This window comes from Bubalus kerabau, chromosome 22 (assembly GCF_029407905.1).
Source record: "Bubalus kerabau isolate K-KA32 ecotype Philippines breed swamp buffalo chromosome 22, PCC_UOA_SB_1v2, whole genome shotgun sequence".
Lineage (NCBI taxonomy): Eukaryota > Metazoa > Chordata > Mammalia > Artiodactyla > Bovidae > Bubalus > Bubalus kerabau.
Genome location: NC_073645.1, coordinates 24,019,836 through 24,044,622, shown reverse-complemented (window position 1 = coordinate 24,044,622; position 24,787 = coordinate 24,019,836). Strand labels below are relative to the sequence as shown.

General features: G+C 48.0%; 1 protein-coding gene across 1 annotated transcript in view; it reads right to left on the bottom strand.

Annotated features, from left to right (window-relative positions):
• The window catches only part of HIF1AN (hypoxia inducible factor 1 subunit alpha inhibitor), a 41,079-nt gene that overhangs the window by 7,496 nt on the left and 8,796 nt on the right, over positions 1-24,787 (bottom strand). The window contains exon 8 of the mRNA XM_055560460.1: positions 1-24,787. This exon is cut by the window's left edge and continues 7,496 nt beyond it. Coding sequence (XP_055416435.1) covers positions 24,743-24,787 — 45 coding nt within the window. The 3' untranslated portion in view covers positions 1-24,742.

The window sequence follows — 24,787 nt, the reverse complement described above, 5'->3', positions numbered from 1 at the left end:
GGGTCAGACACGACTGAGCGACTTCACTTTCACTTTTCACTTTCAAGCATTGGAGAAGGAAATGGCAACCCACTCCAGTGTTCTTGCCTGGAGAGTCCCAGGGACAGGGGAGCCTGGTGGGCTGCCGTCTATGGGGTCACATAGAGTCGGACACGACTGAAGTGACGCAGCAGCAGCAGCAGCCACATCTAGTCTTGATCTTGAGTAAGCACTCTTTGACCATCAGTATCCCCTGGTACAAAAGGGACAAGACCTGGCCCAGGGATGATCTACACCCTCTTGTTCTCCTGAACCACTCATGTTCATCTATGGTGTAAATGTTGCTGCTGATCTGTCACTGGGAGCACATCTCTTTCCCTCCTCCCCTCTCTGTCTGGTTCCCTTCATGTCTCCGCTGAGTCTTCACCGACAGTGCTCCTGCTTTTGCGTTTCCCTTCAGAGTGTGACTGTCTCTGTCTTTGTGTGGTGTCTGAGTACTAGGAAAGAGTGTTTGAATTTATGTCTGAGTATACATTTGAGCTGCTGTGTATTCCTACGTGTGTCTGCTGTGGGTCTCTGCGTGTTTTTCTCCAAGAGTGTGGGTATGTATATATACACACACACACACACACACACACACACACAAGGGCGCACACTTGGCTCCCCTAATATGCTGAACGGGCCATTACGCTTCTTGCATGTGGGGCTGGGGGTGGGTGGGAAGGGGGGACAGAGGGAGGCAGCAGGATTCTGTAAGAACATTAAATCCCAAATAAAGTAGAAAATATTTTTTAAAATTACCGACTTCCCGTTTTCTCCGAAATGGAGTGAAACGAGGCTGGTCCCGAGGCAGGGGCTCCGCGGGGCCAGCCACTGGAAAGGGGCAGCGCTTTATTTTTTATTTTTGTAATAAGAGGAACTGAATTAGAAAAAACGGGGAAGGAAGAGCAGAGTCAGATTGTTAAAGGATTCAATGAGCTGTGGCCAATGTATTCGAAAGGTGCTTAAGGCAGCAGAGCCGCTCACCAAACACACACGCGCACGCACACACGCACATACACTGTCACACACAGCCACACCAAGGCACCACACACCGCCATCACACTCAGGCGACTGAGACAAAGGCACATTCAACCACACTTGCATTGGGACACACAGCCAGACACACACGGACATGCAAACCCATCCCCGCACACCCACACTGCCAGTGCACGCTCCAAGAGGCGCCCGCTCATCGCAGGTGCCAGGGCAACTCACCCAGATACACCCTGAGACACAAAATCACCTGCGGCCCATGGACACACGGGATGATGCGGACACCCAAACACGCACACTCACGGCCACACACAGACGCACTCCCCACTCTTGGACCCATACGGGTATTTTCGTATATTTTACTACAATTAGCAAATACATTTCGAACACCTGTATACTCCCTCCCACAACAGTTCATTGCAAATAAAGTTCACACTTACTAACACACTTGTTCTCTCACCCACGCACCCACTATGGCTGATACCCACCATGACACTTAGGCCTCCAGACACACCCACACCTTCACACACAGTCACCCAACACACCCATGTGCCATTATTAACAATGACCCCAAACATTTATAGAGAGACTTACAGTTGAACGTGAGCTCAGGGAGCTTAAACGACCTTCTGCAAACCACATACCAGCAACAGGCCAAGCCAGGAGGAGAGCCCTGTTTAAAAATTTAAGTTGCCAACAGCAGACAGCTGAACAAACACAAACACACAGGGTCTTGGTCTTGCTCACACGTTCTCTTGAACTCAGCCTCATGCTCATTTATGTAGCTGGTTCAATTTCACAAACACACACACACTCCCACCTGACCATAACCTGCATGTGCTGTGCCCACATTTGTACACATGGTCACCCCCTTCTACCCCCCTTTCTGGTTTTCTGTTTCTCCAGCTGCTTCCTAACCTTGCCATCCCTGGATAGCCTAAGCCAAGGTAAGTGTTTAGGGGACAGCGTTTAGGGCATGAGCCAGGCTCTTCCTCTCAGTTACACCTCTGACCGCTTTCCTCCCACCCCAGCTCCTCCCCCAGGGCCTGGGAAAGGTGAGCTCTGGCTCCCCTCGCCCCAGTCCTCCTGCACACTCTAACCAGGGGGACATTAAAAAGTGCTGACAGGGCAGGGGAGAGGCCACCTGCCTGCTCACCAGTCGGGCCGCTTTCATCTCAGCTGTCTCCTGCTGCAGCCACCGCCCTGGCCTTCCCTCCCCCGGTTCCCTCTTTATTAATCTGGCCTCGTCTGGCCAGTCCAGAGCCGCCTAGTCGCCCCTATCACCCCTCTCCCTCCAGCGCCAGTGGGGGAGGCTCCAGCTCCCCAGCGTCCCAGGGCCGTGCCAGGCGGAGGCTCCATTCCTGCATCAATCATCCGGGGGCCACCAAGAGTGCCTCCAACAGTCCAGGAAGCTCATTCTCCTCCAGATTTACGGCAGGAGATGCGGGTCTCCCATGGCCCCCACCGAGACACACACACATCACACACCAAGCCTCACCTGGCCAGGCCATGCATGCCATACACTGACAGTCCTACATTCACACTGCACAGCAACTCACCCACACCCTCAACCACACCCACTGTTGTTATACTGAGCGACACACAACACCCATAATGACAGTCACATACAAGGACACCTAGGGGAGACATACACCAATAGCCACGTGGTAACACAGCCACCTGCAGTGATCATTAAGAGCACACATTCACACACAGGCACCCACACATGATGACACAACACACCAACATCACACACTAGGACACGCTATCACTCAGCTTATTGGTTGCCCGTAATGATAATCAAATAGTACCTGGCTCAAGTGTACGTGTTCCATTTTTCAGTCGTGTCCGACTCTTTGTGACCCCGTGGACTGTAGCCTACCTGGCTTCCCTGTCCATGGAATTTTCCAGGCAAGAATACTGGAGTGGGCTGCCATTTCCTACTCTAGGGGATCTTCCTAACCCAGGGATCAAATCTGCATCTCTTGGCGTCTCCTGCTTTGGCAGGCAGATTCTTTGGCACTCAATAACTTAGTATTTATTGAATGAATAAATGATACAGTCAGAGTACATTCACACACTACACTGCACACATATACCTTAGAGCTGAAATGCATATGCCATAAAAATGGAAACAAACTCTGCTAGTACCACCCAAGCAGCATGTAACTGAGGTCAGAAGAGCAGATAGAAGGAGATGGAATGAAAGGAACCCAGCTGGGACAGAGTCGGGCACAAGTCATTCAGTTACTTTTGCAACTGGAGACAAGTTTCTGAAACACAAGTCTAATTCCAGTACTTCTCAACAGCCTGCACTGCCGTCTTATACACAGCCCCTGTGTGCCTGCCGGGCCACAGCCCTACTTCCTACGCTCAGGTCACGCTGGCCTCCTTTCATTCCTCATCCCACTCGGCTCCCTCCTTCCACTGGGCTTTGCTTACGCTGCTGCCTCCACCTGGAACTCTTCTCTCCTCTGTTCTCCTAGTTTACGTTCAGCTTTTGGCTTCAGGCCACTTCCTCACTAGGTTAAATCCCTCATGCTATAGACTGAAGGTCTGTGTGCCCCTCCAAATTCATATGTTGAAATCTAATCCCCACCATGATGGTATCTGGAGGTGGGGCCTTTGGGTGGCGATTGGTGCCCTTATGAGAGGGGCTCCAGTGAGCTCCCTTGCCCTTCTGTAGTGTGCAGACCCAGTGAGAAGACAGTCATCTGTGAACAAGGAGGGGGCCCTCAACACAAACTAATCCTGTTGGTGTCTTGATCTTGGACTCCCCAGCCTCTGAAACAGTAAGAAATAAATTTCTGTTGTTTATAAATGCCTCAGTCTATGTGTTTTGTTCTAAAAGCCCCAAAGGACTGACATGCCACGTATAAGCCCTCCTTATTAAACTGCTGATCTCTCCATTATGGTGCTCTTCACAGATACAGTTTTTCAGTTCCACCACTGGACTGAAGGCCCTATGAGAGCAGTGTCTGCTTTTGCTTTCACTGACTCCCAGGACTGCTACCTAATAGTCCTGAGGGCCTACTCTGTACCCAATGCATAGCAGGTGCTCAGTAAACATCTAAATGACTGAATGACAAACACAAAGTACATAAAAGAACACTAGAGGGACAGCCTGGCTAGTTAATAAGTCCTAGAATGCCAGAACCAGGAAGATCATGGGCAAATCCTGAGTGTTTGCTCTTGCTGTGTGACTCTGGGCAAGTCTCTTCATCTCTCTGGGCCTCATTTCCTCACCTGTAAATGAAGACATTAGAATGTGCTCTGTGGAGCTCCAGGGGCTCAGGAGCACCCACGCTGCTGTGGGCAAGGATGGGAGCAAAGGTGAGCAAACTTCAGCCATAGCATTTCTGCTTTTATCTGTGTTTATGTGTGTATTTAGAATTGAAGTTTCTAAAATTTAAAATAGTCTTTGAAATCCCTGAACTAGGCAATCTCTAGCTGCCTTCTGGAATATTACAATACAACAGAAGCAGAATAGTTCCAAAACAGGAAGATGCCAGAGCACGTGCTGCTTTTTATCTGCAAAGTTATCTAAGTGGACCCCCCATCTGCAAAATTGACAGAGGAAGTAGCAATAAGAATTGAATGAGCCCAATTGGTGGAGGATTCCTCGAGGAGAGGAGTTTTCAACATCCTTTGCTGACTCCTAAGTCTGGTGACAGACTGAGACCAGGGAGTTGGTGGGGGAGGGATCAGGGAACCATTTCTCAGAAGGGACTGTGATCAAAGCAACATACAAAAAAAGGCAAGTCCTGCCTGAATAGGGCTAGCAGAATACAATTGGGGAGGGGGAGAAGGGCACAGGGTAGCCCACAAGCTTTCTGAAAAGCCCACATGCACTGAGGATGGCAAACAGGAAAAAACTCTATAGTCCAGTCACCTTACAGGAACTGAACTTTATCCTGGAGAAGGGAAGGCTGAGGGCACAGGAGGTGAGAATCGCTGAGTCTGGAGGGCAGGGTGGAAAAGCCAGATAAATCAAGATAGCTGTTTTTCTCTGTTTCTTGAGGCAGGGAGAGAGGAAATAATAGCCTAAACTAGGGGTTAAAAGAGGAGCAGAGAAAGGCCAGAGAATGGAGCCAAGAGAAATCTGCTACTTCGTACCTACGGTGGGGGTGGTTCTTTGGGAAACCCTCAGCTCAGAGGAGTGCTTCCTCTCCTACTCCATCAGTCTCAGTGTTTCCTCTCATATACCCGCTTTACAACCTGCCTCGGGAACCTCAATTCTCTTTTTCCTTGAGTTCCCAAACATCTCCAGCCTACCAGCTATCCTTACCCACTGCCTCCTTCCTTTAGTGGTCCCTCTGCCTGTCTCTGGCCTCCACCCTACTGCTGTCCTGAAGTCACTTGCTCTGGAAGCAGCCAGCCCCAGGCCTCTTCTCTGGGGTATCTGGCGCTGATGATGCCCTCCTGGACGCTTTCTGCCCTCTCCTAGTTCTCCAACCTCTGTGATTCTCTCCCAGCAACTCTTCTTACCTGCAGAAGGGGCCTCTCTCCCATGACCAACTTATCTACAAGCAGGACTTTAAATTCAACTAGCAACCCCATAGGAATGACCCTCAAAGGGGCCCTCTTTTATATGTGTATTGAGCGTACTCAATAATGTGGATTAATGACTCCCAAATCGGTACTTCAGTCCTGACTTTCAACCAGCATCCCCAGTTCCTCACCAGATATCTCCTTCCAGATTCCCCATCACTACACACTAAATTCACTGTGACCACCTGAGTCCCAGACCAGCTCACCTTTCCCAGAATTCTGTCCTAGGTCATGTGCCTGCTAGGTCAGGTTCAGCCCACTCTCTATTCATGCATCTTCACACTGGGAGTTTTCCTTCAAGTGTCCCTTAGGTTGCTGCTTATTCGCATAAACCAGCCCCAAATCTAGTCCAATTCATGAGTCTTTCTTCCAGGGTTTAGTCCAGATTCTCCCCCTCTCAGCCACTGTCTTCCCTGACTGCATGAGTGGTCTCCGTAAGTATGCCATGCTCTCACCCAGAACCCCATGGGTTTCCATTTCTCTGCTCAGTGTGTCCAGAGCCCTCAGTCTGACCTTCTAGGATGTGCTCCCAGACTCCTCTGCAGCCCTAACCCTTCCCTTCCCTCCAGGAACACTTGCCTCCAACAGAGTCTAATTCTCTCCAGCCAGGCAGATCTTCAAGCTCCTCCCGACACTTGCTCGAGCTGCTCCCAGTCTCTGGAATTGGAATTAACTCTTCTGAGGAGTTAATACCAAGCATCCTTTCTAGCTAAGTTTCTCCTGCACATTTTCAACTGGGAAGTGACTGCACACTGTTAACACTCCTGATTCCACCAAAACCCAGGAGCTCCTCCTGGCCACACCAACAAAAACATCCCTGGTTGAGAACCGCTGGTACGATACGGTTCTCTCACTTTTCTCCCACTACTTGATCCTGTCTAAATTACCTGTATGTTCCAAGATCTTCTTTCACTTCTCTATAAATCCTTAGCTTCTGGCTGGAGGCTATGAGGATTAATGACAAATAATAATAATAATGGCAGCTTCCTCTTAAGTAGCACTTTCTATGTACTAGACCCTGTTTTAAGCCCTTTTCATATATTAATCTATTTAATCCTCACAAACATCTATGAGCTAGCATTATTATTATCCCTACTTTTCAGATGAAGAAAGTGAGGAAGAAATTAATTTGTTCATGGTCACTTACCTAGTAAGTAGTGATTAAAAGGCACAGCAGAAAGCACATGCTTGGGAATCAGAAAAACCAAACACTTAACTCTGACACTGACTGGCTGTGTGGCCTCAACTAAGTTACTTCCCCTCTCTGAACCTCAATTTCCTCATTTATAAAGTAATAAGAATAGCCTACGTAATTCATGGATGGGTTTTCCTGGCGGCTCAGTGGTAAAGAATCCACCTGCCAATGCAGGAGATGCAGGTTCGATCCCTGTCTACAACTTGGCTCTTCCCAGTGTCTGCTCAATCTCTTCCTCTCCAACAGCTCCTTCTCCCCTGTCCTCTGTCCACAGATTTACTCCTCTCCCACAGGCTAATAAAGCTTTGCTGCAGCTTGTTTTTCAGACTACAGCCCATCTCCAGCCCTCTGTATATTTCTCAGAGGATAACCCAGAGTGGTCTACACTTACTGCCCCATTTCTTATCCACAAACTCACTCTTTAACCCCTACTATTCTGCTGACCTCTTAATCACCAACTCTAAGGACCTTCACTGGTCTTCACCCCTGCCTCTTATACCAAATGAGGCTACTGGAGTTTGGGCTGTGACTGCCGCTCCTGTGTTCTCTCCAGCTCAATGACCTCCATTCTCTGGGTTCCATTCCTGCTTCCTTGAGCAGTGCTTCTCTGGATGGGAAGTATGTTCACACCTGGCCCTGGAAACCTCTTCTCTCTTCTGTCTCCTGGGTGTTCTCGACTGCTCTTCAAGCCTCAACCCTCACCATCCCTGCTGAGAACCCAACCCTCAGTGTCTTTCCTCTGGCTTCCAGTCTCGCCCCTCCTACCGCAGCCAGACCACTCTGTCTTCCTCACTTTCTCTGCTCTGACAGTGGTCCCAGCTCTCTAAGCAAGGTGGTCTCTCTCCTGTCTTCCAAACCTCAGATGGATCCAGGCTCCCCTATAGACAGATGCCTCACCCTTTCATCCCGGTATTTTTTGTTTCCTTAATTTTCATAAAATCATTGAACAAATGTAACTAAAAATAAATTCCACCCATTTTAAGGTGTAGCTCCAGCTGACTGGCTCTAAGGAGCCCTCTATAGGCTCTCACCTACCTCTGACCTCCTAGGTGTTTACCAGCAGAACCCACAAAGCCCTGCCTGACTCTGAGCCCCTCCTTTCCCTAGGTAACGTATGAGTTGTCTCCCACACCATGCTCTGGGATATCCAAAGGCTTAGAAAGTAGGGTGTTCTCACAAGGTCCTTCCAGGACCAAACTGAGGGAGACTGTATCAGGTGGTATCTAAGATCTCTTCCAATTCCAGTGTTCAAGGATTTGAAATTTGAGGATTCTTTCTAGAATGTTCCTCTGGGACTATCTTCAGAGCTTCTGGAAGGTGTTTTCAGTTAGCAGACATCCTCATGTTCATGAGCAGCTGTCAAGAGTGCCCCCTTTTGGCGAGTTGAACCCCAAGAGAAACCAGGCAGGTCAAACATTATTTTGTATGTGAAGGTAGGGGAGAGGAAACTGACTGACTGAGTAGAGACTGACTCCCTCTCCTCAAGTCAGTCAGGAAATTCAGGGAAAGACTTTTCAGAATCTCATCACATAAGCTCACCTTCCCCTCCCCATTCTCTCACTCGCTCGCTCTCTCACACACACACACTGTGCCGGTACATTCTGGGAGCAGAAAAGTTCCCCCAGAAGCTTAAGGAGCATTCACCTCCTCTCTTAGAACCAGAGAGAGAATAGTCTGAAGCCTGGGCTTGATGTCTCACCATAAATCACGAAGCATGACTGCCCTCGTGGGGCTTCACTGAGCATCACAGTCTCCACCACTTCATCTTTGTGGCCCCAATCATGATATAACAAACCTCCAGCTCCTCAAGAAAATGCCAGTGTACCCCAACCCACCCTCTCTGCTCCTTCCCCCCAGTACACTTTGATCTCATTCCCTTCAACACCACATTACATTAAGCATTGCAATACACTGACACACCCCCATCACTCTCCAACAATGCCAGCACCCCAGCTCTCTATGGCCCTCCTTACATCAGCCTCCTCAGGTCTCAAACACCCATTCTGGGCTTAAACATTGTGTCCCTGTCCCCAGACCCATCCTCCTCCTCCCAACATCTTGGCTAAATAATCTAGAGAGAAAGACTGTGTACTCTTGATCGCCACACTGTCCTGGTGTGCTCTGAGAAACAGAACTAATACATACGAGGTAGTCTTGTATGTCCTAGGTCAGTTTCTCAAAATGCCACGGACATCGGAATCACCTGAGGAGCTGACTAAAAAGATTCCTGAGCTTCATCCAGAACAACCAAATGACTGCTGATGAAGCCACAAATCTATACTTTCAACAAGCGCCTCTGGTGATTCCTGTAACTGTTCAGAATCATTGCCCTAGATGCCTGATTCATTCAGTCCTAACAACTCTATGAACTTGGCAGTGTTATTCTACTTCAAATAGTTCAGGAACTCAAGACAAACAAAACTTAGTTTAGGTAAACTGCGAACAGTCAGTTAGCCAGCCCATGGCAGGGGATTTGGGATGGTCCATGACCCCACAGAGATGAAGCTCTTGGTGCCAAGGAACCCTCCTGCCAGAGGATCATCTCTCTGCACCCTGGGCTCTGTGCCAGGGCAGACAAGAGGCCGCGTGCACAGTAGCTCAGGCCAGAATGCTCAGCTGTAACAGGAGCCACACCTGAATTCCACGTTTGTTTGTCTTCTTGCCACACGGGAGCCCCAGGCCAGTCACACATCAGCAGAGCGGCCCCGCGGGCTCCCTGCAGTGGGGAGTGTGGGAAGGGCAGCTGCGGCCTTGCGGCCCACTTGGCTCCCGCTGTGGACTAGGGATCTCGGCATGGAGTGAGGGCGCCACGCTGTGACAGAAGTGGGGACTACATGTCCTGGAGAAGGACGCTGGGAAGGTGTTGCTGAGGTCCACGTGTGCAGATACCTTACTGCTACACTGCCCCGTTTCTCTACCTGCTCTCACACTGATCCCCATCCTAGATCCCTTCTAAGTGACCCCCAATTGTCCGACTTCAGGAAATCCGGGATGAAATTTGCAGGCCAATGCCTCTGGGTACCCATAGGAAGTGAGGAAAAGTAGGTCCCCATGTGTGTGTTAGTCGTTAAGTCATGTCCGACTGTTTGCGACCCCAGGAACTGTAGCTCACCAGGCTTCTTTGTCCATAGAATTCTCTAAGCAAGAATACTGGAGTGGGTTGCCATTTCCTTCTCCAGGGGATCTTCCCAATCCAGGGATTGATCCCGGGTCTCCCACATTGCAGGAAGATTCTTTACTGTTTGAGCTACTACGGAAGCCTATCAAATAGCAGAAAAGTGCTCTAGATACAACCGTCTTTGCCAGGGGTCACTCCTGCCTTTTATCCCAGAACCTCAGCACCACAGAATTTCTGGAAACTTTTTGGCAGTATTCAAGCCTAATGCCACACTGGGTGCTTGTTCAAATATTCTCTCGTCACTGACCTCCTTAGGATAATAGACCTCAGAATTGGACCCAGTATTCCAGAGGTGGCCTGACAGTCTCAGAAAACAGTGGAGTAAGCATTTCCCTTTATTTGGCTGCTCCTTTTTGGTTAATGCAGTTCGTGATTGTATTTGAGGTTTTAGCAGTCACATCACACAGCTGACTCATATTGAGTTTGCAGTCAACTAAACCCCCCAGGTCTTTTCTTCATGAACCACTGTCAAGCTTGGTCCACCCCCCTACCCGGTACTTATGTCATTGATTTTGTTTTAACCTAAGTGCAGGACTCTACATTTATCCCTGTTAAATTTAATCTTGTTGGTTCCAGCCCAGTGTTCCAGCCTGTTGAAATCGTTTTGAATCCTGACTCTTTCATGCAAAGTATCAGCTGCCCCTCCTAGCTCTACCACCTGCAAACTTGATGAGCCTGCCGCCTTGGTCAGTTGTCAATAAAAATGTCAGACAGGACATAGGCCCAGACTGAGCCCTAAGGCATACTGCTGCAGACATCTTTCTAGTCTAGGCTGATGTGGATCAAACATCAAACTTCACTGGGTCTCGTTTTCACCAAGCTTCATGACCATTTGGTTCAGATGTTTCTACTATGTCTACAGATACTGCGAGATGCTGCTGGCTGCACTGCTGGAAATTTCTCTTGTCCCAGATCTGGCCCCACCATGGTCATGCCCTCTTTCTACTCTCCTAACCTCTGACATTTACTTAACCCTAACTCTAGGGGACTGCAGAATTCCAACAGTGCCCACTCCTGCCACTCTTGAGGTGTTAAGATGCACCTAAGCTTCAGAATCTCCCTGGGTGTCACCAACTATTGCTATTTCCTATCCTATCACTCTGAGCCTCCTTTGTGACTTTCTTCTCACACCTGAATTCTCTCTCTTCTGCTGCCTTCTCCTCTGTCTACAACTAGGCTTGCTGGCCTCCCTCATCTAAAAAGCCTTCTCCGGTCTGCCTCCTTACACTGTGATTGGCTTCAGCCTCCATCCTTCTCTTGAAAGTGCTAACACTTCCAACCTCACCTCCCATGTCTCCTGAACCCTCAACAGTCCTCCATTCCTCAGCTGAGTAACCACACTGCCCAGTGAGTGAGCAGTGATGGTGGAGATGGTTGGGATGTGGGAGTCTAAATTGGAAGATTCACAACCAAGCTTGACAGACCAGGTCTAGTCAGCTATGGGAGCTTCATAAAGCAGAGCCTGGGAGCCCTAAACCCCAAAGCGAGGCTGTGGTTAAATGACCAAGGTAAGCAGGAAGTTCACATCAACTGAGATGTGAGATCAGAGCCCAGGCAGATAGGGCAAGAGAATATCTGGAAGCAGTCTGGTTATAGACAAGAGCAGCAAATGTGGAGAAGTTTGAGCCAGGGAACTTCTAGTGTATTTCCTCCACGGGCTGAAGCCAGCCCTAGGGCCACGTGGATGGAAAAAGATGGCCCAGCCACAGTAGGGACAATGAGAAAAGAGAGGCGGGCAGGGACTGCACTTTTCCTGAGCCCTTCCCTCAGCTATCAATCAGCTGTTAGGAACCTTGAAAAATCTCTAGTTCGGAGGTGACATGCAAAAAAGTCAGTCACACAGGTCACAGAGGTGAGATAAACCAGGTATTAGGTACCAAAATGAAGAGTGGTGACTGGCAAACTGGAAGGAATGTGCCCAAAGTGGTAGTAGATACTCAGCTTGAGCCAACTGTTGTCAAATGGGAAATGTGATTTAACTGTTGCCAGATCTTCTAATTTTCCAGAGAAACCAAAAGTTTTTGTTTTTCAAGTTTATCCTAAATGTTGCCAACCAACTTCAAAAACTTTCAAAACCCATGTCTGTAGCTATGATTTGACCCACGGTGGCCATCTTAACTGCTGCCAGTGCTCGGAGAATGCCTGGTACCTGGAGAGGCTGAGTGGGTGGGTCTGTTATAATACTAATGCTACAGCAGTTTCCCTGGGAGGTGTCTGATACTTTTGTGTTTAGGGATGCTTTCGTGTGTAGAAAATAATTATCCAGAAATTAATTCTAAGAGTCATACTCAAAGTTCATATTCAAAATTCTAGTTCTTGCCTAAGCTGTTAAGTTCAGCTTGCAAACCTTATTGTTTATAAAACAAAGGAGTTGTGTAAGGTTAATATATTTTTTTTTCCTTAAGTACTTCATTTATCTGACTAAAACAAACCTTCCCAAGTACTTATCATATCACCAATAAATCACACTAATACAGCAAATCTCAAATCATTTCAAATCTTCCAAAACAACAGAGACTTGGCAAGATTTCAACTTAAAATTCAAGTCTAAATAAATTATTCAACACTTTTTAGTTGGTATTATAAGGTAAGCCTATCAAACTAAAAGGCAAATTCTCCCTCTTATGTTACAGGATTTAAAAACAAACTGCATAGATTCAAGTAAACACAGTAATGCTGCAGGTCCCATGTTCTTAAACATGCCTATCCTTCATCCTAAGTTCTCCAGAGTTAAAAGATGCTTTCCTGTCAAGGAAACAACTGATATGGCCCCATTATTTTGGAGGTTGCCTTCTCAGATGGTTAAGATGGTAAAACAACCAGAAACACTGATTGGGCTACTGACTATATTCTAAAAAGGGACCCAGAAATTCCTTATTGTCTCTGAGAGCCTTATCACAGGGCCTCCATTATCTAATGAGCTGGTCCCCAGCTCATATCCCTGAGTCTGGTGTGCTTCAGCACCTATTACATTTTCTCAGACATTTTGAACCCCACCTAGGCTGTCAGATACCTTGTTTAGGTCGTGCATTTCCTTGGCTCTGAAAACACTTAAAAGGCTTTCCATATTGAAGATTTCTGCTTTCTTTTTATATTCTTCCTTTCTGGAAAGACCACAAGTTTTAGATGTATTAAGATGACAGCAGCCTGAATGTAAGACTTTCCTCACAACTTTGATTTGAAGTCACAATTTCTAAGGTTTTCCTTGCAGAACTCTGCTCTCATCCATAGTTCAACAACCTGTCCCTGTCTTTCACTCCGCACAGCCTCCTCATCGACTGACTTTTCCCTCTAGCATTCAGCACCCACCTTCTTTCTTCAAACTCATTTCTCAACACCACAGTTTCTTCACCCACCCCCATGCCAATGAGATGACCAAAGGACCCCTACTCCAGCTCCAATATAGCAGACCCCTGCACGCTTCTCCCTAAATTCTTTCTCACACTCCTTAGGGTAACTGATTTCATCCTAGAAAAGGGAATTTTGATATTACTTGTTCACACTAAGGCATGGACAACTGAGTTCCTTTTACACTGGGTAAACTAGATGCTTCCTAAAGGAACAGTAGGGAACTGAGAACTTCCAGATGGATTTAGAAAAGACAGAGGAACCAGAGATCAAATTGCCAACATCCGTTGGATCATAGAAAAAGCAGGAGTTTCAACAAACATCTACTTCTGCTTTTTGACTACTCCAAAGCCTTTGACTGTTTGGATCACAACAAGCTGTGGGAAATTCTTAAACAGGTGGTAATACCAGACCACCTTACCTGCCTCCTGAGAAATCTGTATGCAGGTCAAGAAGCAACAGTTAGAACTGGACATGGAACAACAGACTGTTCCAAATTGGGAAAGGAGTATGTCAAGGTTGTATATTGTCACCCCACTGTTTATTTAATTGATATGTCGAGTACATTATGTGAAATGCTGGGCTGGATGAAGCACAAGCCGGAATTAAGATTGCCGGGAGAAATATCAATAACCTCAAATATGCAGATGACACCACCCTTATGGCAGAAAGCAAAGAGGAACTAAAGAGCCTCTTGATGAAAGTGAGGAGAGTGAAAAAGCTGGCTTAAAACTCAACATTCAAAAAACTAAGATCATAGCATCCAGTCCCATCACTTCATGGCAAATAGATGGGGCAACAGTGGAAACAGTAACATAGACTTTTTCTTGGCTCCAAAATTACTGCAGATGGTGACTGTAGCCACGAAGTTAAAAGACGTTTGTTCCTTGGAAGAAAAGCTATGACCAACCCAGACAGCATATTAAAAAGCGGAGGCATTACTTTGCCGACAAAGGTCCATCTAGTCAAAGCTATGGTTTTTCCAGTAGTCACGTATGGATGTGAGTTGGACCATAAAGAAAGCTAAGCACCAAAGAATTGATGCTTTTGAACTGTGGTACTGGAGAAGACTCTTGAAAGTCCCTTGAACTGTGAGATCAAACTTTAGATCAAATCCTAAAGGAAATCATTCCTGAATATTCACTGGAAGGACTGATGCTGAAGCTGAAGCTCCAATACTTTGGCCACCTGATGCAAAGAACTGACTCATTGGGAAAGACTCTGATGCTGGGAAAGATTGAAGGCAGGATGAAAAGGGGATAACAGAGGATGAGATGATTGGATGGCATCACCAACTTAATGAACATGAGTTTGAGCAAAATCTGGGAGTTGGTGATGGACAGGGAAGCCTGGGGTGCTGCAGTCCATGGAGTTGCAAAGAGTTGGACACGACTGAGCAACTGAACTGAACTGAAAGGAAGAGAAAGAAAAGGGAATTTATATGTATTGGGCACTTACTAGGGAGGCTTCCCTGATAGCTCAGTTGGTAAAGAATCCTCCTGCAACGCAGAAGAACCTGGTTTGATTCCTGGGTCGGGAAGGCTACCCACTCCAGTATTCTTGGGCTTCCCTTGTGGCTCAGCTGGTAAAGAATCTGCCTGCAATGTGGGAGACCTGGGTTCAATCCCTGGGTTGGGAAGATCCCCTGGAGAAGGGAATGGCTACCCACGCCAGTATCCTGGTCTGAATTCCATGGACTGTATAGTCCATTGGGTCGCACAAAGTCAGACACGACTGAGCGACTTTCACTAACTACTGCTGCTGCTGCTGCTAAGTCGCTTCAGTCCTGTCCGGCTCTGTGCCACCCCATAGACGGCAGCCCACCAGGCTCCTCTGTCCCTGGGATTCTGCAGGCAAGAACAATGGAGTGGGTTGCCATTTCCTTCTCCAATGCATGAAAGCGAAAAGTGAAAGTGAAGTCGCTCAGTTGTCCCCGACTCTTAGTGACATGGACTGCAGCCTACCAGGCTCCTCCGTCCATGGGATTTTCCAGGCAAGAGTACTGGAGTGGGGTGCCATTGCCTTCTCCGTTCACTGACTACTAGGGAGGTACTAATCATCTAGTTGTTTACTTGAGGTGTCTCATTCATTCCCAATAGCCACTCAAACGGGCCTGCTAAGAAAGCTAAGTTCAGAGACAGTATAAGTAATCTGACCATCTCAGCACTGGGAGTGGTGAAACGGATTCAAACCTAATCCATGGAACTCCTAAGCTCACAACCTTTCTCAGCCCACTGCTTTTCCTTCTTAAACCAAAACAAGATCCTTACCAGACAAACGTTAGCAGAGTGAAAGGACAGTGTTTAGGTGGGAAACAACATTGCTTTTCTGTCTCCTGTTGAAAATGAGAGAGGCTCTTATCTGTGAACTCCTGCAATTCTATGACCCACCACTCTGGGAAAGCTCTCTAAACCCCGACCCCAACCACCACCCAAGTAACAGACAGTGCTCAGTTTAGACAGCATTCTCACATATATTGTCCCATCAACCCTTTAAAGGAGGCAGTAGTCATACTAACCACTGTTAAGGAAGAAACTGAAGCATGGAGAAAAGTGTGCCCAAAGTCACTCGGCCTATGAAAAGCATCTAAGAGTCACACATAGGTTCATGGCCCCTGAGCCTTGTGGTCCTTCCACTTAGCCACACCGTGTCATCTACAGACACCCTCCTGCCCCATTTCCTTCATTCTACAGGAATGGTAGAATGAATCAGATGGTAATCTAGAGCCTAGGTCTCTGCTTCTGTTCCTTAAGACCCCATCCTAGCCAAACCATCTTTGTCCCCATCTCTGCCTTTCACAGACTTTGTCTCTTTCACAACCTGATCTTTTCCATTTTGCTTCCCCCACCCCAATATATCTGTGATTCCACTTCACATATTAACTTGAGAGTCAGAGTAGGATTAAAAAATCCCAGCCCTCCAAGCACTAACTAAATACTGAGTCTACATAATAAACCATTTTCTGAGTGCCCATACTGAATTGAGTGTTTTAAAAACATCATCACACGGGACTTCCCTGGTGGTGCAGAGGCTAAGATTCCACGTTCCCAATGCAGGGGGCTCAGGTTCAATCCCTGGTTGGGGAATTAGATCCCACATGCTGCAGCTAAGATCCAGTGCATTTAAACAAATATATACATATTTTTTAAATCATGAGAAAATAGCATGGAAACATATACATTACCATATGTAAAACTGACAGCAAGTGGGAATTTGCTGTGTGATGCAGGGAGTTTGGCCTGGTACTCTGTAATGGCCTAGAGGGCTGGGATGGGAGTGGAGGGGTGGGGGAGGGTTTGGGAGGGAGGGACATGCGTGTGCCTGTGTGGCTGATTCATGTTGATGTGTGGCAAGGGTTGGCACAGTATTTGGCCAATTATCCTCCAATTAAAAAAAAATCATCACAAACGCTCCTAACGATGTTGCAAGCCATGTGCTATTTTCAACCCCTCCCAGGTGAAGTGGCAGAGACAGAGACTTAAGAGATTATAGTTAGGAAGTGGACAGTAGGGATTTAAGCCCAGGAGTCACATCCAACACCTCCATTCTTGTCAAAACATCACATAAGGCCCAAGAAAACAATGACTGTACTGAGGGTAAAGTGGGCGGGGCTTTGCTCCAACAAATCAAAAGCTCACTATTCAAAACCTTGGAGGGAAATTTAACAAGCCCATGTGCTGCCTCTAGATGAGCACGGCAGCTTCTGTGCCCACCTCCTTGCCCCCATGCCCCTGCCACACCCACCTTACACCTGTTGTGCCAGCAGCCCACACACTTTCAGTGCCTCTGATCACCTTGGTGGCAGCAGGTCTGAGGTTTTTAATTTTCACTGACAGAGTGTTTCAGGTATTCTTAATATAATTGAAAACAACTTCAGAAGATCATTCCCCAGCAATGGCAGTACAGATTAGAGTCCTTTTAAAGAATAAGTTGGAGATCACCAAGAAGGGGTGCTTAGTTGCTCAGTCGTGTCCGACTCTTTGCAACCCCATGGACTGTAGCCTGCCAGGCTCTTCTGTCCATGGGGGGATTCTCCAGGCAAGAACACGGGAGTGGGCTGACATGCCCTCCTCCAGTGGATCTTCCCAACCCAGGGATTGAACCCAGGTCTCCAGCATTGCAGGCAGATTCTTTACTGTCTGAGCCACCAGGAAGACCCAAGAAGGGGTAGGAAATGGTAACGAGCAGAAAATTTATGCTCCTATCTCTGTTCTGCTCATGACCTGACAACTAGACTTGCTCTGGGAGTAGAAGCAGGACCTTTGTCAGAAAGCGAGATGGGAAGAGAAGTAAAGGCTTTGAGAGACAAGGCTGGGTCCAATGACAGATGAGTCTGAGCTATAGAACATTCACCCTCCTGAGCCTTTCTTTACATACGTGATTTCATGTAACCCTGACAAGGTAGGTAATTTATACCCATATATATGAAGTTTCAGGCAGTATCCTTTGCTCAAGGTCACATAAGATGACAGACCTAGGATTCAAAGCCAAATATGCCAAGTCCTCATTCTCAACCATGACCCTATACTGCACCATACACTACATATTCAAGAAATAACAGAACCTGGCTCAGAAGTAGCTTGGATTTGGAGATAAGTAGTAGAGCTTTCCCAAAGGGCAGGACTGATCTCAATGACCAAGTGAGTAAGTTTTAAGCAAACTGAAAAAAACACAGCAACATTTTCTGTGGCCAAAGAAAAGGGTGCCAAGGTCCAGGGTGAAACATCTAGATGTGACTGCAAAGTGACTACAGAATGGCCTGCAGTCCAAAGATGGCTTGGCACCTACTAGAGAGGTCTTCTTCACCCACAGGGCTGGAAGCCAGGGTCAGATGCAAAGGAATATGAGTGGCTCACAGTGGGGAGGAGGGGAGTGGCAGGGGGTGAAGGCAGAACCTAAGAGATCAATGGGTATTCAGTGTGGAGAAGGCTGAGCATTCCAGGCAATCAGAGTACATCTCGGGCTGATGTTCAAGTACTGGATCCAGCATCTCTTCTGGGCAGAGAGGCAGAGTGTAACTCCAAAGGCCAGAATGCAGTCTTTTTGAGAAGGCAGTGATGGGGTTACAACTGAGCAAGTCAAACCCATTTGCACTCCAGGACAAACCTGGGCTGACAACCAAAACGATTTTCAAAGGTTTCTGTGGCCAACCAAAGGGTTTTCTTCTTTTGGGAGTCCACTGTCTAGCTCCTTCCTAGAAGTGATTCCTAAAACACTTAAACATGGAGGAAGAGAGTGTTTGCTTTGGGAACTGGGCGAGTGAGAAGCCAGAGGAGAAACTTAAGCCTTTCACTTCTCCCGAACCCCGGTTGTCTTCCATTAATCAGCTTAGACTGTGTGACTTCTTGCGGGAAGCCTGTGAACACCTGAGCCTGTCAGGTGCTTCTCCTCTGCAGACCTGTGACACCAACTGCCTGCTTGATGGCTGCGATGAACTGAGCACAAGTGGGTAGAGATGGGCCCTGGGTATGGAACAGAAATGCTCCAGAGGCTCCACAAATGGTAGCTAGTAAAGATCCCAGTCTTTTTTTCTGAATTCTCTTCTGAATGCCCTTCTGTCCTAGAATAATCAAGTTAATTTAAATACATGAAATAACATTGCACCGAGGGGGCCTGACTTAGCTGCTGCCATGTTTCATGGTATAAGGTTGGCAATAGCTTCCTCAGGTATAATGGACACTCATCCAGCTGCCTTCAGCCCTCAGAGTCTAAGGAGAGCCTGCACCTAACAGCTTCTCACGCCGGCCCTGGGCTGGTGTAGAGAGGAAAAATCTGGCTGACCAAGCAGAAGGCATCAGATTCTACCCTGTTTCCCTCCAAGGTGGGTTTAAGATACCAAGACTCTTCTGTCTGTCCCCATCTCAATATGAACTTCTCCAGCATAATTTATTCTTCTTTACACTTTTCTTGAGTGAAGGTATCACTAAAATTGAGTTTCTGAATAAGTCACATTAAAAAAATACAACCACAACTACCACAGCCATTTATTAAGTGTTTGCCAGGCACTGTGCTAAAGCTTTACAAGCATTGTTTCCATCAATTCATCAGCCCTGAGGTAGATATTTTCAACACCTACTCCCTCTCCCTACACAGATATCATTATAGTTGAGGAAACTTGAGGCTCACAAAGGTCAACTCAATCAATAAGATCCAGCCCAGCCGGAAGGTAGCAGAACTAGAGATCTGAACCAAATACATCTGATTCCCAAACCTATGCTTTTATACACTACACTAGATTGTTACGCTGTTTCTCACTGTAAGTTAAAGGATACATGCTCCTTCCTAAAACATCACCTGAAGACCAGATTTAGATGGGGAAGGCAAGGCCCAATTTTTTTTTAAACTCCTCTAACCAGCTATTGTACTAAACACCTGGAGGAGTGATGTGACAGTCTGGTTATATAAGCTGACCACTGGATCCCTGTCTCCTGCTACCCTGGCTTCCAGGGTCTTTCTTGTTTAAGACCCTCCATTCCTAACACATGACTACTCAGTGTGCTTCTCCCTTTCAGCAAACACTGAAATGCAGAAGTGAGCCAATTTGGTGACTTGGAGCATCACCAAAGATACCTGAGAGAAATCGGGGGACATTCGCAGAACACCCACCAAACCTCAACTGCCGGACCCCGAGGCACACCAATGCATGTAGACAGAAGCACAAACTTCAGTTCCTCCCTCCAGGCTTGCCAGGCTCAGCTCTACTCCTGGGGAGTCTCCTGCTCAACCTCTCTCACTAGTCCTCCACTGTCCATGACTCTGGATTCCCTCCTCTCACTCCTCACTGGAGGTCTCACTAACCACAAGCCCTTGGGACTCAAGGCTGCCCACGTGTGAGGCTCTGTCCCCCAGAATAACACCAAAAGTGCTCAGCAGGGCTCTACAGAGGACCCTAAACCCTATGAGGATTGAATGGAACTGGCTGAAGACTAGCAGAAAGGGCTCCCAGAGTGAGCAAAGCCAAACCAGGATGTGCAGACATGACAAAAGGACTGGATGGCAAGAGAACAGAGCAGGTACACAACAGGTACACAAAACTACCGCAGACCAGAAACGGAAGATGAAGGGACCCTAGAGAAAGTCAATCCAAACACCTCAGCCAGGGACCGTCTGCAAAAGTGACTGTTTACAAAAAGGACCTTGGTGACGGGGCTGCTGGAGAGACTAGGCAGGGAGAGAAGGAGGAGAAACTGGGGGAAGGGGTACTCTGGAAAAGGAAGCTGGAACATCTCTTTAGAGCAGGCAATTTGAGAGGATACCAGAGAAGCAGGCTGGGGCTGGACGGAAGCACCAGAGGTACCAGAAAAAGGGAAGATGACACGGGCAGAAAGGCCAGGGCGTCTGGAAGTCCACAAGCATTTCTTAGGCGTTTCCCTATATCCAACTTGTTTGGGTGAAACTCACCACTGAGGACCCCTCTCTGCAGTCCTACTGACCTCTGCATTGGATTTTTGAACGGTAGAAGACCCAGAGGTAGGGAAGTTACCAAGGGGAGAGACAGTCCTATCCACAGGAAGTTCCCACTCGAAGGAGACGACGAACCACCACCACTGCCATCCCTGCCTCCAATCCCTGAGGAAGCCTCTGACCTAAGGACCCACCAAAATGTAAGTCACAAAACTGAGAAGTAACAACTGATGCAAATACTGTCCATGATCTTTGAAGAATCAGAAGGATGAGAGACGAGGTGACATGGAGACATTAGATCCAAGTAGGGGCTATTCACACTTTAATACTCAGCCTGTTAGTTCATCTCGTCACCTGCTCACACATCAGGGCCTTCCACGTAACTACAGCCGCAATATGTGAGGGGGAAGGCCCAGGGTGAAGCGTGCTCCCTGATGAGCCCAAGGACTGGGAGGAGCCCGGAGGTTCAGCTTTGCTCTCCACTCATCTTCTTCCTCTCTCAACAGCCTCTAATCTTGTCCTCACAGGGTGCATGACACATAGATTCATAACCTCTGGGTATTTCATGTGCTTTCCTCTCCAACTAGAGAGGCTCCTGGAGGATAAAAGAGGAGGTTTTCTCCACATCCTTCAGTGTTGGAATCTAACAAATTCTTGTCATAGGTGGGGTATCTGTAGTGTTGATTACAAAAACATTTTCCACAAACAAGAAACACATGTCAAAACCATTCTATTGCTATTCTTTGCCCTATTACTTGCGTTTGACACTCTTTGACACTCCTTGTCGGCTCTAGATATCTGTTCCTGTATCTACCTCAGCCTGGGGACGGGGCCCACCCAGCCTTTGTTAAGAAGTAACAGCTCAGCCTGTGGAGGAAACAATGAAAGGGTATGTGGCCCAAGAGTCTCTGGGGGACAGAGGGAGGGTCTCGTCACATTGGGTTGGCCATTGATAAGGATCCTTCCCCTCTCTGTCTCCTAACAGATTCAGATTAATGATCGCTCATTCCTAATTGTCAAATTTCTTTTCCTTCATCCTGTGTCTAATCACCAGTGACAGAAACCATTACGCAAATGAGAGCAGACGACTTCCCCCAACTGTTCGCGTTGGTAAAAACCTTGTAATTTAGAGCTCTGATTTGTAGGAGAAGCTGGTCTCCCCCAGGCATCCTGGGCATCTGCTCAACTGATGCCCAGAACAGCCCCTCCTCCATCCCCCAACTCCAACCCCCCAACAAATATTAGACTTCACGAGAGAGTGGTTTCCTCTGTACCTGCTGGTTTAAAAACAGGAGCATGCAACATGGCTGACCTCTATACAGGCCCAAACGCCCACCTTTCCTTCTTGTGTCTGCCCTCATGCTGCTAGTTAGGATAGGTGTTAAGAAATAGGGCAGAGACGCTTCCTCTGCAACAAGCAGAATTTCTGCCTGAACAGCCCTAGCCTAGCTATGTGAAGGGAAGGGCCTCAATCTTTTCATCAGGGAAAATGCAGGCAGCAGAACATGAATTACAGTTCTCAGTGAACTTCCAGACCTAGATCTGCAATGCTCCACATGCACAAGCATGCTGGGAGAAGTGACAGGACCTATTCAAGGACATACTCGTAATCAATGGGATCCAGAACTGTTTCCCTGTAACTCATTTCAGAATTCTTTTAACTCCATAGTATGACTTCCTGGCATTTTCCCCAAGTGTTTGCCGGAGCCCAGAAGAGCTTTTACCCTGAGCTGTATTCTTTTGGGCTAAGCCTGTCTGTACTAGATACTGCCCAGTGGGTGAGATCTGAGCAAGGCCTGTAGTTTAGAGGAGGTATGGTAGGAGAATCAACAGTTTGCTAGAGAAGCACAGCAGGGGCTCTGTAGCCAAATAGTACTAGGCTGGAATCCTGATTGCCACCAATCACTTACTCTTGAGCTGTAAAATGAAAATACCTACCTTGCAGGATAGCGAGGAACAAAGACAAAAGCACTTGACATTAGGTGTCTTAATAGTCAGGGGTCCCTGTTGTATTACCCAAGACTCAGGACCCAACCTGTGAAGGCCCCTCCACCTTGGTCAGACATGGGTGGGCACAGCACCCAGAGACGATCAGCTGAGAGGACCAAGCCATCACCCACATCTTTGAGGAATGAGCCAGGAAGGCTGCAGACATGCTGAGGAGAATGAAAAGAATGTGCTGTATTTCAAAATGTGAATATGGTCAATTTATCCTTCCTCTGTCCTATTTTCTTTGCTGTGTTCCTTTTTCCCAAAAGAGATGGAGGGATGGAGACCACTGCGGTCACATTTTCCAGCATTGGCTATATTTGAAAGAACTACACTTTAGAAGGTACCGTGTTTGAACACCCACACTGCATCAGAGAACCCCAGCATGGGGTACTAAAAATAAACACCCCACCCCAAAATACACACGGGTGCGCTCATGCACACACACACGCTCATCCTCTCAGTCCATCAGTGCACTGTAGCTATAAACTGAGCTCTGGGGGTGAGAGCCACAGCTCAGACACTGGAAGTAAACCTTTGGCAAAAAAAAAAAAAAGGAAAAAAAATGAACCCAGAGACTTCCAACTCCTTTTTCCTTCCAGAGAGAAGGGGCGTGGAGACGGGAGTGGAGGCGACAGGACACAGGGCTGCCACACTGCCCATTCCAAGGCCCCCACTTTCACCACACGAGCCCTTTGAGTTGTGCAGTGCCCGGTGACCCAGCTGTGAGCTGCAGCCCTGAGAGTGGTTCCCACAAGTAACTGTGAACAGAAAAGGAATTCCACTCCATGCTCCACCAGTTGCCCTGACTTTTGAGGGTGTTTGTGGAACATTACAGTGGGGTCTGGCAGAGGTTCTGGCTTCAAGAGGCAAGGCTACATTTCTGCCCTTGCCATGAGGCGGATGACAGGTGGTGAGTTAGCTGCCTCAGCTTGACCCCACTTAGTCTACTTGTGCCAGGAAGCTCCACAGACGTAGCCGAGGACTTGGCCTGGGCAGGGAGGGTCGTAGGATCTGGAGGCTCTAGCCAGTCAGTCTCAGGCAGGTTGTTGAGACAAACATCCAATGGCTAAAAATGAGTTTAAAAGCTTTAGACCAGCTCAGGCAGTATTGCCTTGGAGTTCCTGCTGTATGCTCCACTGGACAAGGTTAAGCAGTAGAAACTTGGTCAGCAGAGAGGCAGGCCAGTGTAGACACATGCACACACACATATCCCCAAGAGGCCTGCACTCTTAGAACCTACAGAAGACACTGCTGGAGGACTCCCCAGGCACCCAGGACAGAGAGCAAGAGCTGGTGCTGAAAGAAAGCAGCTGTATGTAAAAACTCCTGTAATCTGGACGTTTTGCACAATCCTTGGTTCCTTTGTCCCAAGGTGCTTTTCTGTGTATGGCTTGAGCTTGAAGGTCCAAGTTGGAACCCTGCCTAATTCGCTCTCCGAGGAAGCTACTGAGGCTCTCAGAGGGAAGCCTCCCCCTCCCTCTCTCTCCCATTAGAGTCCCGTAGCATTCCTACCAGCCTAGAGCCTCACTCTGTGAAAACTGGGAGGGGGCAGACTGACCTCACGGACAGGACAGCTGTGGCCCTGGAGCCCAGATGTGGGGGCATCCGAGAGCATCTCCTCTCTCAGGCTGAGGCACTGAGGTTGCAGGAGACAGAGCTGAGAGCCAGAAGTGGCATCCTGACCCAGAAGGAGGGAGTGAGGAAGAAACACATACACGCGTGTGCAGGCACACACACGCACACACACCCCGAGGTGGACAGACCAACACACAGACATGATGACAACCAGAAGCTGGGGACTCCACACACTGAATGCAGGACTTCAGGGGGCAGAGAGGGAGGGTGCTGGGGCACAGAGGCAAGGGTAAGAATCCCTCCGAATGGGAGTGGAGTGCCAACCACCCTGCCTTGCCCCAAACACCTGCCTCCAGGGCCATGGCAAGAGTCCAGTCCATTAAGTGCAGCGTGCAATACTAGCGCTTGGAGTCTCCTGTCCTCATCAATGAAGCGGTGTGGACGGGCTAGCAGTCACCTGGCAGGAGGCCTTGACTCCTGGCAGGCTAGTTGTATCGGCCCTTGATCATTGTGTTCAACAAGGGCCCCAC